At 54.9% G+C, this 13,254-nt stretch overlaps 2 protein-coding genes across 12 annotated transcripts in view; one reads left to right on the top strand and one right to left on the bottom strand.

Moving 5' to 3' along the window:
* Positions 1-4,792, bottom strand: part of USO1 (USO1 vesicle transport factor) — a 33,844-nt gene extending 29,052 nt beyond the window's left edge. For 6 of the 9 annotated variants that reach the window (XM_075750799.1, XM_075750803.1, XM_075750800.1 and 3 more), the window contains exons 1-3: positions 4,620-4,778; positions 4,011-4,097; positions 3,825-3,889 (exon numbers count right to left, since the gene is read on the bottom strand). In XM_075750799.1, coding sequence (XP_075606914.1) covers positions 3,825-3,889; positions 4,011-4,097; positions 4,620-4,685 — 218 coding nt within the window. In that variant the 5' untranslated portion in view covers positions 4,686-4,778. Of the gene's footprint in view, positions 1-3,824; positions 3,890-4,010; positions 4,098-4,619 lie in introns of those variants that run through there. The other 3 variants (XM_075750804.1, XM_075750808.1, XM_075750806.1) reach the window with 3 other exon arrangements.
* A 1,228-nt stretch (positions 4,793-6,020) lies between these two features.
* G3BP2 (G3BP stress granule assembly factor 2) overlaps positions 6,021-13,254 on the top strand; it is a 28,547-nt gene continuing 21,313 nt past the window's right edge. The window contains exon 1 of one of the 3 annotated variants that reach the window (XM_075750798.1): positions 6,021-6,124. The gene's annotated coding sequence lies outside the window, so the exon portion shown is untranslated. Of the gene's footprint in view, positions 6,125-7,751; positions 8,042-13,254 lie in introns of those variants that run through there. The other 2 variants (XM_075750795.1, XM_075750797.1) reach the window with 2 other exon arrangements.

The following is a 13,254-nucleotide window of genomic DNA, read 5'->3' as shown; positions in this document are numbered from 1 at the left end:
ATGTCCATGTGGTAAAAACAGGCCTTGTTTCTCTTGTCAAAAGAGGAACAAATCACAAAAGCAGGACAGCAGCATCCTACCTTTGCTGTTCTCTGCCTTGCTACCATCTGCTGTTCACCACACACAACAATTTAATAGTTATTCTGGTCACTCTGAAGCTGCGCAGCTTTTGCTCTGTAGCAAAAATCAGTCAAGAACGAGACTTCCAGCCTCGCAAGCGTCCATAAAAGACGCGGCCTTTAGGCAGCGCGACAATCCAGCGTAAGCCACCTTCGGCATCTGCCCTCTGCTAGTTGTGCTGTTACGTGGCGCTCGACCGAGATGTCAGTGCAGCGCTCCGTGAGTTCACGAACAACGGCAGAGGAGAACCGTGCGGAAGCGAAGGCACCCACGTACTGTCCTGTCCAGGTAGGGTGCCTCAAAACCGCTTTTACCTATCCTTAGAAAATCACGGCTGTTCGCTGTCAGAACAGAGACAAGCATCCCCTATACCGTCGAGAAAAGCGTGAAAGGCAGCGTGTTTCTATCACGTCAGCCATCACAGGATGCCTAGAAAGGAGGACATTATGTTACCCCTACAACCTCAAGTCATGGCAAAGCTATCGAAGGGGTAATGATATTACCTCTTACAGACGTTTTCAGGAGAAGTGTATTACAACTCAAAAAATGGGAATTAATAGCACATAAATAACTGAGGTTTGTGCCTTAAGAAAAAAAGAATTCTTTCTCTTAGGTGCGTATTCTGTTTCAAACCATTAGAATTGTCACGCTGAAATTTAAAACCTTGTTCTCTAAGTAGAACCGAAGCGGTTAAAGATCAAGGCGACTTCTCGCTCTGGTGCCTTCTCCCACACCAACAGTTAGGCGGTATTGGCCTGTTCTACAGTCAAGGCCAAATTTTTTTCAAAGTAATCCCTGGTGGGACGTGGCAACATCTAGACAGCGAGTCAGGAAAAGTCCTCTAGAACACAGTTCCTACTTTGTATTACAAAATGCCTTAAGAACAGTGGTGTGTTTACATGTCTGGAACATTTAAAGGCTAACTCAGAGCATTATCGGGCTCCAGGATGTCCGATAGCTGAGCAAGTAGTGAAGGAAGTCAGCTTTCTAGAATACAACTAAGTACTCAGGCAGGAGATAGAGCTTAAGGCAACCTACGAGAAACCATATAACAGGTGCGCATTTAAGAGACAGAAGGGGCGTGTTTCTTTTCCAAGATAAAGGCTGTAAATAACTCGAAGCAGCAGAGTAAGACCTGAGGACAGAAATGAGAACAGGACCCAGGAAGCGCTCACCACTTCAGCACAGCCATGCAAACCAGCCTGTTTCCTACTAAAGTCCGGAGATGAAGCTATCAATGCCTCTCACCTTGTACTAACGACTTCAGAATTAAGGAAATATCTGCACGGCTTATAATGCAAAGAGCTAAAGAAAAGTGCAGTTCGCTACAAGGGAAGTAAACGATTAGTACGGCAACAAGGCTGCAAATGGAAAGAAGGAAGGAAAGAACTGCTGCTGCAGAGCTGATACCCGACTTGCGCTTATCACTTCAAATTCCAAGAGCAAGAAACAATCGATTCACCAAAATCGGGAGACACGCCAAGATTAAAGACAGCTACTTTTTTACTCAAGGGCTACATAAATAATAGTTAACGTAGTTCTCAGAAAAGAGCTGTGCTATCGTGCTTGGCTGAGGTGGTCTTAAAGCCCAGTGACTTTTCGATTAGATACTGATTTCACAATGAGCTTATTTGCATTAGGAAAGAATCATCTCTTAGCAGCAAAGTTGCTCCAATTTTTCAGATTGCTGTTACATATTCCAGCAGGACAAATGCTTAAGATGGCACAGTTGTGCATCTTGAACTGTTCTATGCATTTTTGGTCAATAGCTAAGAGGAAAGGGTGTTTGCACTTGTCACTGTTCTCACATTACAGTGCTGTGTACACCAGCTATCCATTCCACACAGGCACTCCATGAATTCAGAGCCCCGTGCCTGCCGCCGGTTCCTCCTCCGTAATTCTTTCCACCCAGACACCCCATCCCTGCAGAAAAGGCTGGAGAGCAGATTAAGCCTCACCTCATACAGCCCAACCCAGCCCTGCTTCTACTCCACTGGGAACTAAGAGGGGGAATTCCATGCATGACGTCCACACTCTGATGCACACAAAACACAGCAACTACCGGCGTACATCCACGACCACAGGCAGATAGATGCATAACACCTCCAGTCAGTAAGATAACAACCACTACCAGCTTCACAGCCAAAAAGCTTCACCTCAGGACACGCTGGCTTTGATTTGCATTCCTACAGCTGAAGGAGCCCCCCCCACCTCTACAATCGCCGACACCAAACAGCGCGCTCGTGCCGCCTGAACCACAGACCCGAACTTCGCAGACACCGGGGCTCCACCTAGACCTCTCCCAAAAGAGCCCCAGCATACAACAGGTAGGCCGGCTGACGCGCTGCTCCACCACAGAACATGTAATAGGAAATCTCCCTATCCACGTTGTGTTCAAGACAGCATTTTTTCCAGCTGAAAACCCGAAACCCATGAAGATGCATGTACTGGTGTTTGAACTGCAGCCTGAGCCACACCAGACACCCGCAGAGAGCCCCAGCAGGCACAAATTCCAAAGGGACAACTGGAGCCCAAAAAGCACAGAAAAGCTCTCGGGTTCCTGCCCAGAAGGTTCGCCTATCGAGGGTAAGGAGAGCAGCAGAGCCCCGCCTCCCTTCTCAAAGTTCAAATCTGGCCTCAAGAGCAGGTAAGTGGATGAAAGCAGGCTCGTTGACCCCATTTTTTGAAGGGCGTCCCCTTCACATCGGTGACAGTTACTCCTATAACCTGCCCTTTTACTGTTTGCATCATACAAGTTGCGTGCGGACCCGACGTTCATTCCTAACGACCCAGCCAACAAAATGGAAATGACACATCCTTCTACTGCTGAACCGCTGCTGTCCAAGTTCTCCTCTGTCTGGTCATCAGAAGATGCTTCCCATGTACGTGCACACAAGTAGCCCAGATAGGCCCTTAGGACTGGTACGGTGGTGTGTAGATGGTTACCAGCTTGATGTTCAAACCGAGACCGAAAGACAGTTGCAAGACGCTTGCCTACCTAAGCACCGAGACCGCGCGCTGTTTGCGCCTTGAATCAGAGCACCACAAGCAGGTTCCAAGTTAGAACACGCAGGTACTATCCAGTACAGCAGTGCGCTCAATTGCGCAAAGACATGGACAGCAAAGGTATTTTAAATGCTGGGTTGCATAAATATGACATGCTAGTCCACATAAAGTCTTCAGACTAGTGTCATCTGCCTTAACAGCTGCCCTGGAGTCCAGCTCTCCTATTTACTTGAACCCATCAATATAATATAAATGCCTGCGTTACTCCCCATGACAGAATTCTTCTACCAGTTCACTTGGTGCACACACCTGAGAAAACACACTTGTGCTGACCGCCTTCATTTCCTCTTAATTCTGCCTGCTTCACCTTTTGCCCAGCAACAGGCCGACTTGGTTATTTCAAACACGGTATTTAACCAACACCGTCACTTGGGCTGTACCTTCCCGCAGGACTGGAAACTGACCGTGGAGAACTGGTCCCTCCGCCCCTCATTCAATTTCCTGGAATTCTGTTCTTTTCATCTCTGAATCAGTTTGTGATCGTAAGAAGCCACCGTGACAGAAGAGTTGTTAGGAACCCAGCTCCCCTCCTAGCTTTATCGGTACCCAGAGCCGAGCCTGCGGTTGTCCGTGCCAGCAGCAGGGAAGGGTCGGGGGATCGGCTGGAAGTGGCTGCCCGCAGTCGGCAACGTGCTTACCGGTCTGTCTGAAGAACGTGGATGAGATGTTCCATGGCCTGTATGCCCACCTCCAATCGGTATTTCTGTTCGGAGAAAAATGCAGTAGTGAACAGACTACCCAAAGTCCAAACAAAGCTTTTTAAGTAATACATCACAAAACTATTAAAAACCCATGCAGCTCCCATCAGGAGGCTCGTTACTTACCTTGGATAATGATTTAAGAGCACGTACAGCATCCCTCCGGTCATCCAGCAGAGTGGAAGAAGCTACGCGGTCACACAGCTTCTGAATCTGGAAACGGACGAGACAGGCGTGACACAGGACAGCGTGGCGACACGGGACAGCGTGGCGACACGGCCACGGAACCGGTTCCCAGCGGCTCCGGGCCGCGGCTGGCGTCAGTCACGGCAGGGGAGCGCCCTGAAGGCCCGGGCGGCAGCGGGCACTTCCCCTCCGGAGCAGCACAAGGCCCTGCGCAGCCCCCGGCGCTGCCCGAGCACCGCGGCCCCGCCGCGGAACGGCGCCAGGAGCTCGGCACGGCTCCCGGAGCGGAGCGGCAAGGAGCCGGCCCGCCCGGCCGCGGGCTCAGCGCCAGCCCCGGCCCGGCCTCCCGAGCAGGCGGGACGAGCTGTCACCGCCCGGCGCCGAGGCAGCGCGGGGGCCGCCGCTCGACAGAGCGCCGGCCGGTCCCTCGGGCCGCCGCCCCCTCCCCGGCCCCGCCGAAAGCGACCCGGGCCGGGCCCCGCCGCCGCCGGCTCCGCGGGCAGCCGGCAGCACGTAGGCCCCGCCGGGCCCCGGCCCGCCCCCGCTCACCGTCTCGGCGCCGGAGGGCTGCGGCCCGGCGCTGGGGCCGCCCATGACGCCCCGCAAGAAGTTCATGGCGGCTCGGCGCGGCCCCCGCAGCTCGCCCCGCGCCCCCCGCCCCGCCGCTCCCGCACCCGGCCCCCGCCACGGAAACGGCCCCGCGCCTGCGCCGCGACGTGGCACCGACGTGGCCAGCGGGCCGTCAGGGGCGGGGCCCGGCCCCAGCGCCGCCCCCCGCGGCAGCGCCCACGCCCGGTGGCGGCTGAGGGAGAGGGCCGGGGGCTCGGCGGGGCCCAGCCCTCGGCGGGGCCCAGCTCGCACGCTGCGGCGGGGTCGGGGCGCTCGGGGCTGCTGCCCGCTCTCCGCCCGCTGCGGATCCTCCCAGCCCCAAGCAGCGGAGCCACCCCCGTCCTTCCCGTCAGCGGGCTCTTCACGCGGTACAGCACCACCACCCCGCTCCGCCGTCGGTGCCGGATTGGCCCCAGCCGACAGGGCTTTTTGCCGTAGGTGTTTGCTACCCACCTCTCTGCCTCCCGTCCGAGCAGCAAAGAGCCCCGCACACCGCGTCAGTTACCGGAAGGTTTTGCTCCACGCTGTTCCTCCTCCCGAGCACACCGACCCGCGGGGCCTGGGCGCATTAACCTGCCGAAAACCCAGCTCTCCCCCCCGCACCTCGGGGGTCTGGGTCCGGAACCACCCTACCACCAGCCCTAAGGCCTGCACCTCAAGTGGTGTTTGCTTAGAATGGACAAGGGAAATGCAGTACCAACCCCTAGCTAGAAGGAAATTACTGTATTACCTTTTTGGAACATTACTCTGTGAGAAATAGCACCTTAGCCCAAATCATCACTGGCATCTGCCTGAGACAAGAGCACTAAGTAGTTAACCTCCTTTCAGATGCTGAATTTCCCCTCATTGGATGCTACTGCAGCACTTGAAGTCTTCCTTCTGAGAACAGCCAAGCAGCAGCACTCCAGGCACTGCCTCTGCACCTCCGCTCCCAGCCTGACACCACCCTCCTGATGGCTTCCCACACCTCTGTCTGTTTGGTACGATTTTGTTTTGTCTCCATATCCAATTACAGCAAGTTTTATAGCAACAATAGCTAATTAGCACAGAAAGGAACTGATCATCTTACTTGGGACCAAAACTAGTTCATTTCATTCCAGGGAGAAAATCCCTCTGACATTGCAATTTAACTTCAGAGCTTTGGGGATTTTCATTTCCCTATCAACTAAAAATTGAAATGAACATTTTCAATTAAAATATGTAATTGAAACTAAACATTTACTCTTTTCATATTTTAAAACTAAGAGTTTCCTCCCCATCTAACAACAGACACTGCAAATCAATGCATTTGTCTAAAAAGCTATCGCAGTAGTCATTACAACATAGGCTTTCGTCAAGCAGGTTTGTTGCTTTCTAACCTCATTTGTTGTGACATCAGACAAAGTCTGAGCACCTCCAGTCCTTGAGAAGCTACATAGGCTTTGAGACACAGCAAACCCGTCCAGGTAATGAAAAGATGCAGTCACATCCCCTTGCTGCATTACTTCACACTCACCACCCCACAATTCATCTCTCACCTGCCCTGCTTTCTCCTTGAGGGAAACACCTGGCCTAGGCAGCTGCCTTTTCCCCAGCATCATCTTCTACAGCTGGCACAAAAACCCAAACTTACCCTAAAACTCAACTTAGCAAGTGCTGTGCCATGCCACCAGGAACCCACCAAAACCCCGTGGCTGCCGCAGGCTTCCTTGTCCCCGACCCTGTTTTGTCCCCAGCACGGGGAGCAGAGGGTTTCTGCCATGCTGGGCAGCAAGGAAACCTTCCATGAGGTTTACTCACCACATAACCAGGTGCTTTACAGCCAACACAGCCATGTCAGCCCTTTCCTGAGCCCGAGCAGGACAAAGCCAGGCTGCAGTCACAGCACACACCTAACACTGCCTCACCTGGAGGGGTTTCACATCCCTGATGCTGTTCACACACCTCCCCTCCCCAGCAGCAAGCAGGCTTATCAGAACCCAGCTGGAGCCAGCTCCCTCAGCTGTCCTACTCTGTAAAATCCTGGGATGCTCTCTTCTACTTCTTCACTCAGTAGAAGAGAAACAGCTTTTTTTTTTGAAAAAAAAGTCCTCTTCCTAAATCAAAGGCCTTTGGATACCCTAAAGGTCAGGACAGGACCCCCCGCTCCCCACAGGGATGTTCACAGTACTCACCTGCCCCAGGACCCATCGGAAATGCTCAGGTTGGGCGTAAGGACATAGCGGCCCTCACCCAGAACAAACCAACCAAAACCAGGTTCTCCCACCAAAGAGAGTTCTTTATTTCAACATTTTCCATCCATACGGACATGGCTTCAGGGCACGAAAATGACTTGTCTGCAAGAACAACGCTTAACGTGCCCCGGCAGCTCCGCAGGCACCCACAGGGCAGAGCCCGCTACACCCGGGGCTGGGAGACACACCGCGCTCCAGGGTCCGGGCAAGGCAGTGCTGACCGCGGGGCTCGCAGGCCCTGCGTGTGGGCGCTCTCGGCACGGCTAACGGGCTGTGCCTGCGCCCGTGAGGAGCCCCGCACCGGGAACCGGCACACGGGGAAGGCAGCGCGGAGCACAGCCCCTGCCGAGCTGCGGGCCGCCCCGCGGGCAGCACGGCCTCGCCCCGCTCACAAGCGGCCCAACTCTCGGGAAAACCCCGGGCTGCTCGCATCCAGCCGCGCCGCCGCCACGGGCACCCGGGCCCGGCCTCGGCACGGAGCGGCCGTACAAACATACCTTCCGGGGTACGGACGGCAGAGCGGGCTCGCCGAGACACGGAGCGCGGTGCGGCCGTGGGGACCGCGCACCCACGGGACCGCGCACCCACGGGACCGCCAGCCAGCCAGCCCCAGCGGGAGCGCCCTGCCGCGGACACGCTCCCTGCGGTACGGCCGGAGCCGAAACCGGACCCCGCCCGGCGCCCGTTAAAGGCCGCTCGCCCCGCCCCGCGCCCCGCCCCACCCCATGCCGCGCCCCGCCCCACGCCCCGAGGCCACGCCCCACGGCCGCTCGGCGGGAAGCGTGCGCCCCGACAGACGTCACGGCGCAAAGGCGGCGCGATTGGCGAAGAGCGGCCGGAGGGAGCCCCGCCCCGCGCGGGCAGAGCGCAGACACGGCGGGCCCCTCGCCTCCCCGCCCCGCCCACCCGGCCGGTCGCCCCGCCCGCGCCCTCCCGCCGCGCAGGCGCGCACGCAGGCACGCACAGGCACGCGCGCACGGGAGCCCCGGCCGCCCCTCCCCCGCCGGCCGTGACACCGCCGCCGCGCCCCGCTCGCCCCGTCCTGCCGCCGCCGCGGGACACGCCGAGGGACACGCTCGCCGCGCCCCACACCGAGCAGGCCCTGGGCGGGACGTGCCCCGGCCCGGCGCACCGAGACTTTTTCCCTAGGTGAGCGATGGCGGGGGGGATCGGGGGGATCGGGGGTAGGCCCCGCCGCGGCGGGGGGGGGAGGTGGGGGTGAGGGGAGGGTGGCCGTTTAACGGTCGCGGCGCGCGCGGGGCGGCAGCGCCCCGGGGCCCGGCTTTGCCCTTCGGCGCCCGCCCCGCCTCGTCGCGGCCGGGCCCGGCTGCTGGCTGCCGGCCCGGGCCCTCGCCCGGTGTGTGTGGCGCGGGGGCGGCGGAGCCGGGCCGGGGCGCGGAGGGGAGGGGAGGGGAGGGGAGGGGGGGGGGGCTTTTGTTCGCCATCACCTTGGCGGCGCGTCGCCCGCCCGCGATCGCTCTTCCGCCTCGCCCCGGGCGGCGGGGGAGGCCGGGAACGGCGCCCCCTCGCCCGCCGCTTCCAGGCGCAAGGCCCCGCGTTCCGCCGTGCTGGCTGCGGCGGTGGCCCTGCGCTCGCCTCTCCCGGCTCGCCTCATGCATTGCCTTCCAGGGGCCTCTAGAGGTGCCCGGCCTCGGGCGTGTGCGGGATGCCGCTTCCTCCGCCTCGCTGGCGCTGCAGAACCGACCTCGGCTTCCCCTCGGCGGCTCCGCCGGCCCTCCCTCGCCCTTACCGGTTGGTACCGCCATGGCCGCGCTGGCTGCAACATCGCTCCAGCTCTGCGGACCTCGCCTTTCCCCGCTGCTCCCTTCCCCAGCCGCAGCCTGAGCTGTTCCGCTGTCACGCGGAATATGGCCGAAGTCGTTGCGAGCACCTTTTATTCCGCAGATCCGGATGCCTTGAGTACGTCTTCTCCGAGCTTCTCTCGTTTGTCTTCCGAGCCCGGGCTCGGTGTGTTCTCGGGCTTCCGCTGCCGTTAACCTCAGAGAGCTAGAGCAGAGGTCGGCGCAGTTCCGGTGCGGTGCACAACAGCATCCCCACTCAAGGCTTTGAAATCCCTTGGTCAGTTGGGTGACGCTGGATCTTGAGCTTCGTGCCAGGCACCGCTACATGAAAGAACTAAAGCGGTAGAGAATGAGAAAATACGAGGTTATTGTTTGATTCCAGCCAAAAACACTTAGTCGGTCACATAGGTGGTGTTCTTGGGGCCTTCCGTGTGGGTTTGGCAATTCCCGAGCCCTCTGTATTTGCTAGGCATTTCCAGTTCAGTGTGCGAGCGTTCTGCTTTGCTACAGAAAGAAGTGTGAAGACGCCCAAGGTATTTTTGATCCGTTGAGAAATAGGGTAAGCTATTTTGTTCCTTGCTCAGTTCTCCTGCACATAGACTACTTAGACGCAACCTGTACATTCAAAGCCAGCGCAGTATGCGTTGATCTGTAATGGGATGGAGGAGTATGAGGGGAAAGATACCCTCTCTAGATACCCTCTCTGAGTAAGCATTTATTCTTTGTATGAAGCACTCTCCGCTGTCTCACGTATCTCAGGGGTTTTTCCATTTCTCTCTCAGACGCTTGTAACTAGGGAGCAGTAGCAGAATAAAGATCGGTGACCAATTGGAAGAAGTGGTTACTCTGCGGCGTAGGTAGGCCGTGCCGTCCTGCTCGGTGCTGTGTGGCACACTTCTCCTGAAGTCACACGGAGCAAGCGCTGCTATGTCCGCCCAAGTTCCTGAGAGCAGTATGGCTGGATTTTCATAGCGCTGGCCTTCTGAGCCCAGGACGTGTAGTTACTGACAAACCGGTATTGCTTTAGCTTCTGGAGTTAATTTATCATTAACGAGGCACTCTGTGTTCTTTGTGATCGTAAGTGTGCCTACAGGGCCGTACCTGCCCTAGGAAAGCCTTTTCATTCCTAAGGATTCTTTCTTGTTGTGCACCCTGGTAGCTTGGGCTCAAGAGAAATAATCTGGGTTTACCATTTGAAATGTTCTTGTCACGTTCTGATTGGCGAATGTGGGCTCGCCCTGCGGAATTATCGTCTGTATCGTATGATTTTTTCAGTAGCAGAGTAAAATCTTTTCTGTGATAGCTAGCTTAAAGTGAACAGAGAATGAGCCGGCCATCCAGTCTGCCTATCCACCGGTGTCCTTATGAATAAAATGTTTGCCTTTATGGAACTGTGGTTTCAAATGATACCTCTACTCTCACACTTTAATAATATTTTGCAGTGCTGAAAATATGCTGAGGAAACACAGTATGTTAACGCACAGTGTTGAATTTGAGTCTTCCTTCTTACCGCAGCAGTTGTGACACTGGATGTCATTTCTTTTGAGAGTATTTGACAAATGAAGAACCGCGTTGCAACTCAAGGAACGTGTGAAAAGATTAGTATGTCAGACTAATAAGTACATCTGATGAGATACCAGAAGAAAGGCACTGAACCTGGCGTTGGGTGATGACAGAGAGAGGCAGATGCAGCAGCTTCCCCAGACCGAGTGGTGCCCTTGGCTGCAGTCGCTATCGTTACTGCTATTGGGGTGGCTGTCGGCTCTTCTGGGTGGTGCAGCTTTACTGCCCTGTGGTAGTCAAGCCCCGAAAATACAGAGTGCTATTAAGCGCCTCTCACCAAAAAAACCCCAAAACCAAAAAAAAACCCCAACCCCAAAACAAAACAAAAAAAACCCAACCCGCTGGACAGCTTGATTTGAAAGAGCAGCATGCTGTGCCTTGGGGCTCAGCCAGTTCAGATTGTAGCGGATTAGGTAAAGGAGATCATAAAGTGAAGGGATTCTGGTAGATTATACAGGTTTGCTGGCCCTCACTGCAGATGGGGGATGATCTGAGTGCTTACCTCCCTGAGCACAAAAGAGAGAAGGTGGTTTCAGTACTGAACTGGGTCGTTTGGGACTTTCAATTGCTCTTTTGGTGTTTTCTCATTTTAGCCGATGCTTGTTTTACTTTACCACGGAGAACCCGCCGGCCTTTGCAGGGCTGCATTAGAGATGTCCTGGTTTGTGCCAGCTGGACTGCCGGTCGCGGTTCGGTTTTTCAGCTTTATTCAAGGTGTGGCTGCTCGCACAGTGGGTTGCAGTACTGGGATCTCAGTGACACGGATCGCGGCAGCAGGCACGCCCTTTAGGGCATTACTTGATTGTCTGTGATAGGAAATGCAGTTTAAAAGTGATAATCTGGATTTAGGAAAAACCTGTCCAAGATTGTGAAAGCTGCTCTCCCCTTCTGTCTTCCCTCGGCTCCTGTGGTGCGGGAAGCGGCACGGCGTCCCTCGTGGCTTTGCTTCGCGTGCTCGCTGTGCGGGGAGTATCGTTCTGATCCGCAAGAGCATTTTGCCAAATTTTATTTCAGTTTAAGTGGTATATTCAAGTTTCGATTTAAGTGGTATATTCAAATCTAATCAGCGACTCGGACACGAGTTGCAGACGCGTGGATGTAAGAACAAGCCGCGCCGTTGCAGATTTACGTAGAACTATAGCTCGCTATCTGTGGGCCTTCAGTCACGGACAGCTTGTTCTGTGGACGGAGTGTTCAGAGGAGGAAATTTGCTCGTCAGTAAAACAAAATACTTTGCTTGCTTACAGTTTTTTAGCAAAGCAAATGGTGAGGGCAGCACCTCTCTGCCAGGATTGGTGAAGCATCCAGGCAGCATCACTGCTGTTGGTCTTCCGTGAAACAGGATGGCGGTGGCTTTGAACTGCCTCTTTGGGCGCAGCCAAAGGCTTCGTGCCAGAGTTTGTGCTCCGGATGCCTAAATTCGAGCACGCGTGCCACCATTCCGTAGCTCAGTCACGGCCTCAGGGAACTCAATGCCTTGCACAGGTGACTAGTCCCGCTTCCTTCTTCTACGGGGCAAGGGAAATAGTAATGAGAAAGCTTACGTATATTTTAGGAGAAAAAGGCTTCTGTAATGTGAGAGCTGCTTATCGAGCAAGATGTACGGCAGCGAGCTCATCGCGTCGTGACCTTCAGTACTTCTTCAGAAACAAATTGCTGCTGGCCTCCCGTGCGCGCAGATGGCTGTTTGTTTTTATCTAGTCAAAGACGTGACAAACACCGTTTAAGAAATAAAGTTTTATACATAAAGACAATTACGGACTGAATGAATTTGCACGCTATTAATTCAGCGTGGACTTGTTAAAGTATTGCGTAGCAGTCGGTTCCCAAGCGCTTGGGCACAATTGTCCTAACGCGAGCTGTATCTCATCGTGTGAGCCCTTAACAGTTTTATCTGGTTGCTGAGGCTAATTTCTGGCTTTATTTGTCGCGGCTGGCATTTGTTATCCCGGGCCATCGAAAGTTGTTTCTGGCAGAGCTGAGGAAAGTCTCTAATAATCTTGTACCGGAATCTAACAGAAGGTAGCTGGCATGTCGTCGACAAAGTTAGATGAACATTACAACTTACTTCGGCACTACCTGGCATTGCTCTTGGTATTGCTCTTTGGAGGAAAATACCCTTTCTGGTTTTGTTCGTTTGCTTATCTTTGCATGCAAATAACAATTCCTTTCTGTGCTGACTCTCTGGATGTTTTTGTTTTCTTGAGAGAAGCGAACGTGGAAATAGCTCCAGATAGGAACTTGGTTGTTTGAGGTAACGGTGACAAGCTTATGCGGTCCCGCCCGTAGGCTTAAGTTGGTGTTAAGTTGCTGGGAACTTGAATCGTGCGCACGGACGCGGCGAAAAGTATTGCGCTGGTGCGTCTGCAGGTTCCTTCAGTTTTGGAGCCCAGTCCCCGGGGCTCTGGGTCCTTCCCTCTGAGCCTTGTCTGGAGAAGACAGGGATTCCACGTTTCCTCGGGTCCTCCAGCTTGAGAGTCTGTCGTGAGATACATCTCCTGGCTGCCGGTTCTGCTCGGTTCGAGAATGCGCTGCAAATCCACGCTGCCCCCCTGCTAGCGCAGGAATCGAAGGTACCAAATAGGGTGGAAATTAGATCTTGTGGATTAATCGTTACGTCAGCTTGCTGTAGGCAGGTTTACCTGCGGAGGAGCAGCGATTGCATGGGTGCTTGTGTTACCCTGTCTGTGTAGCTTATGGCTTTTATCAGCGTGCGTGATGGAGGGGGGTTCTTTAACGGTACGGTTGCACCGTAAAGAAACCAGCAGATAAATGTACGTGATTGCAGGTGTTTGCCATCTCAGTTTCAGTATTTGGTTTCTGCCTAGGATGTACGCAAGTGCCTCGCGCAGTAAGTTCTCATTAAGACGCTTCCCCAATGGCTGCTCGGGCTGATCTAAGGATGTGGCTCGTGTTATTCAAGTGAGAGGAGCGCTCAGGTTCTTCTTTCTTAGCTGTTATTCCTTGACTCGTGAGTACGGACCGATGAAAAGTGGA

This window comes from Balearica regulorum, chromosome 4, assembly GCF_011004875.1.
Source record: "Balearica regulorum gibbericeps isolate bBalReg1 chromosome 4, bBalReg1.pri, whole genome shotgun sequence".
NCBI lineage: Eukaryota > Metazoa > Chordata > Aves > Gruiformes > Gruidae > Balearica > Balearica regulorum.
Note: the sequence above shows the minus strand (reverse complement) of the source record. Positions and strands in the feature narration are given on the sequence as shown.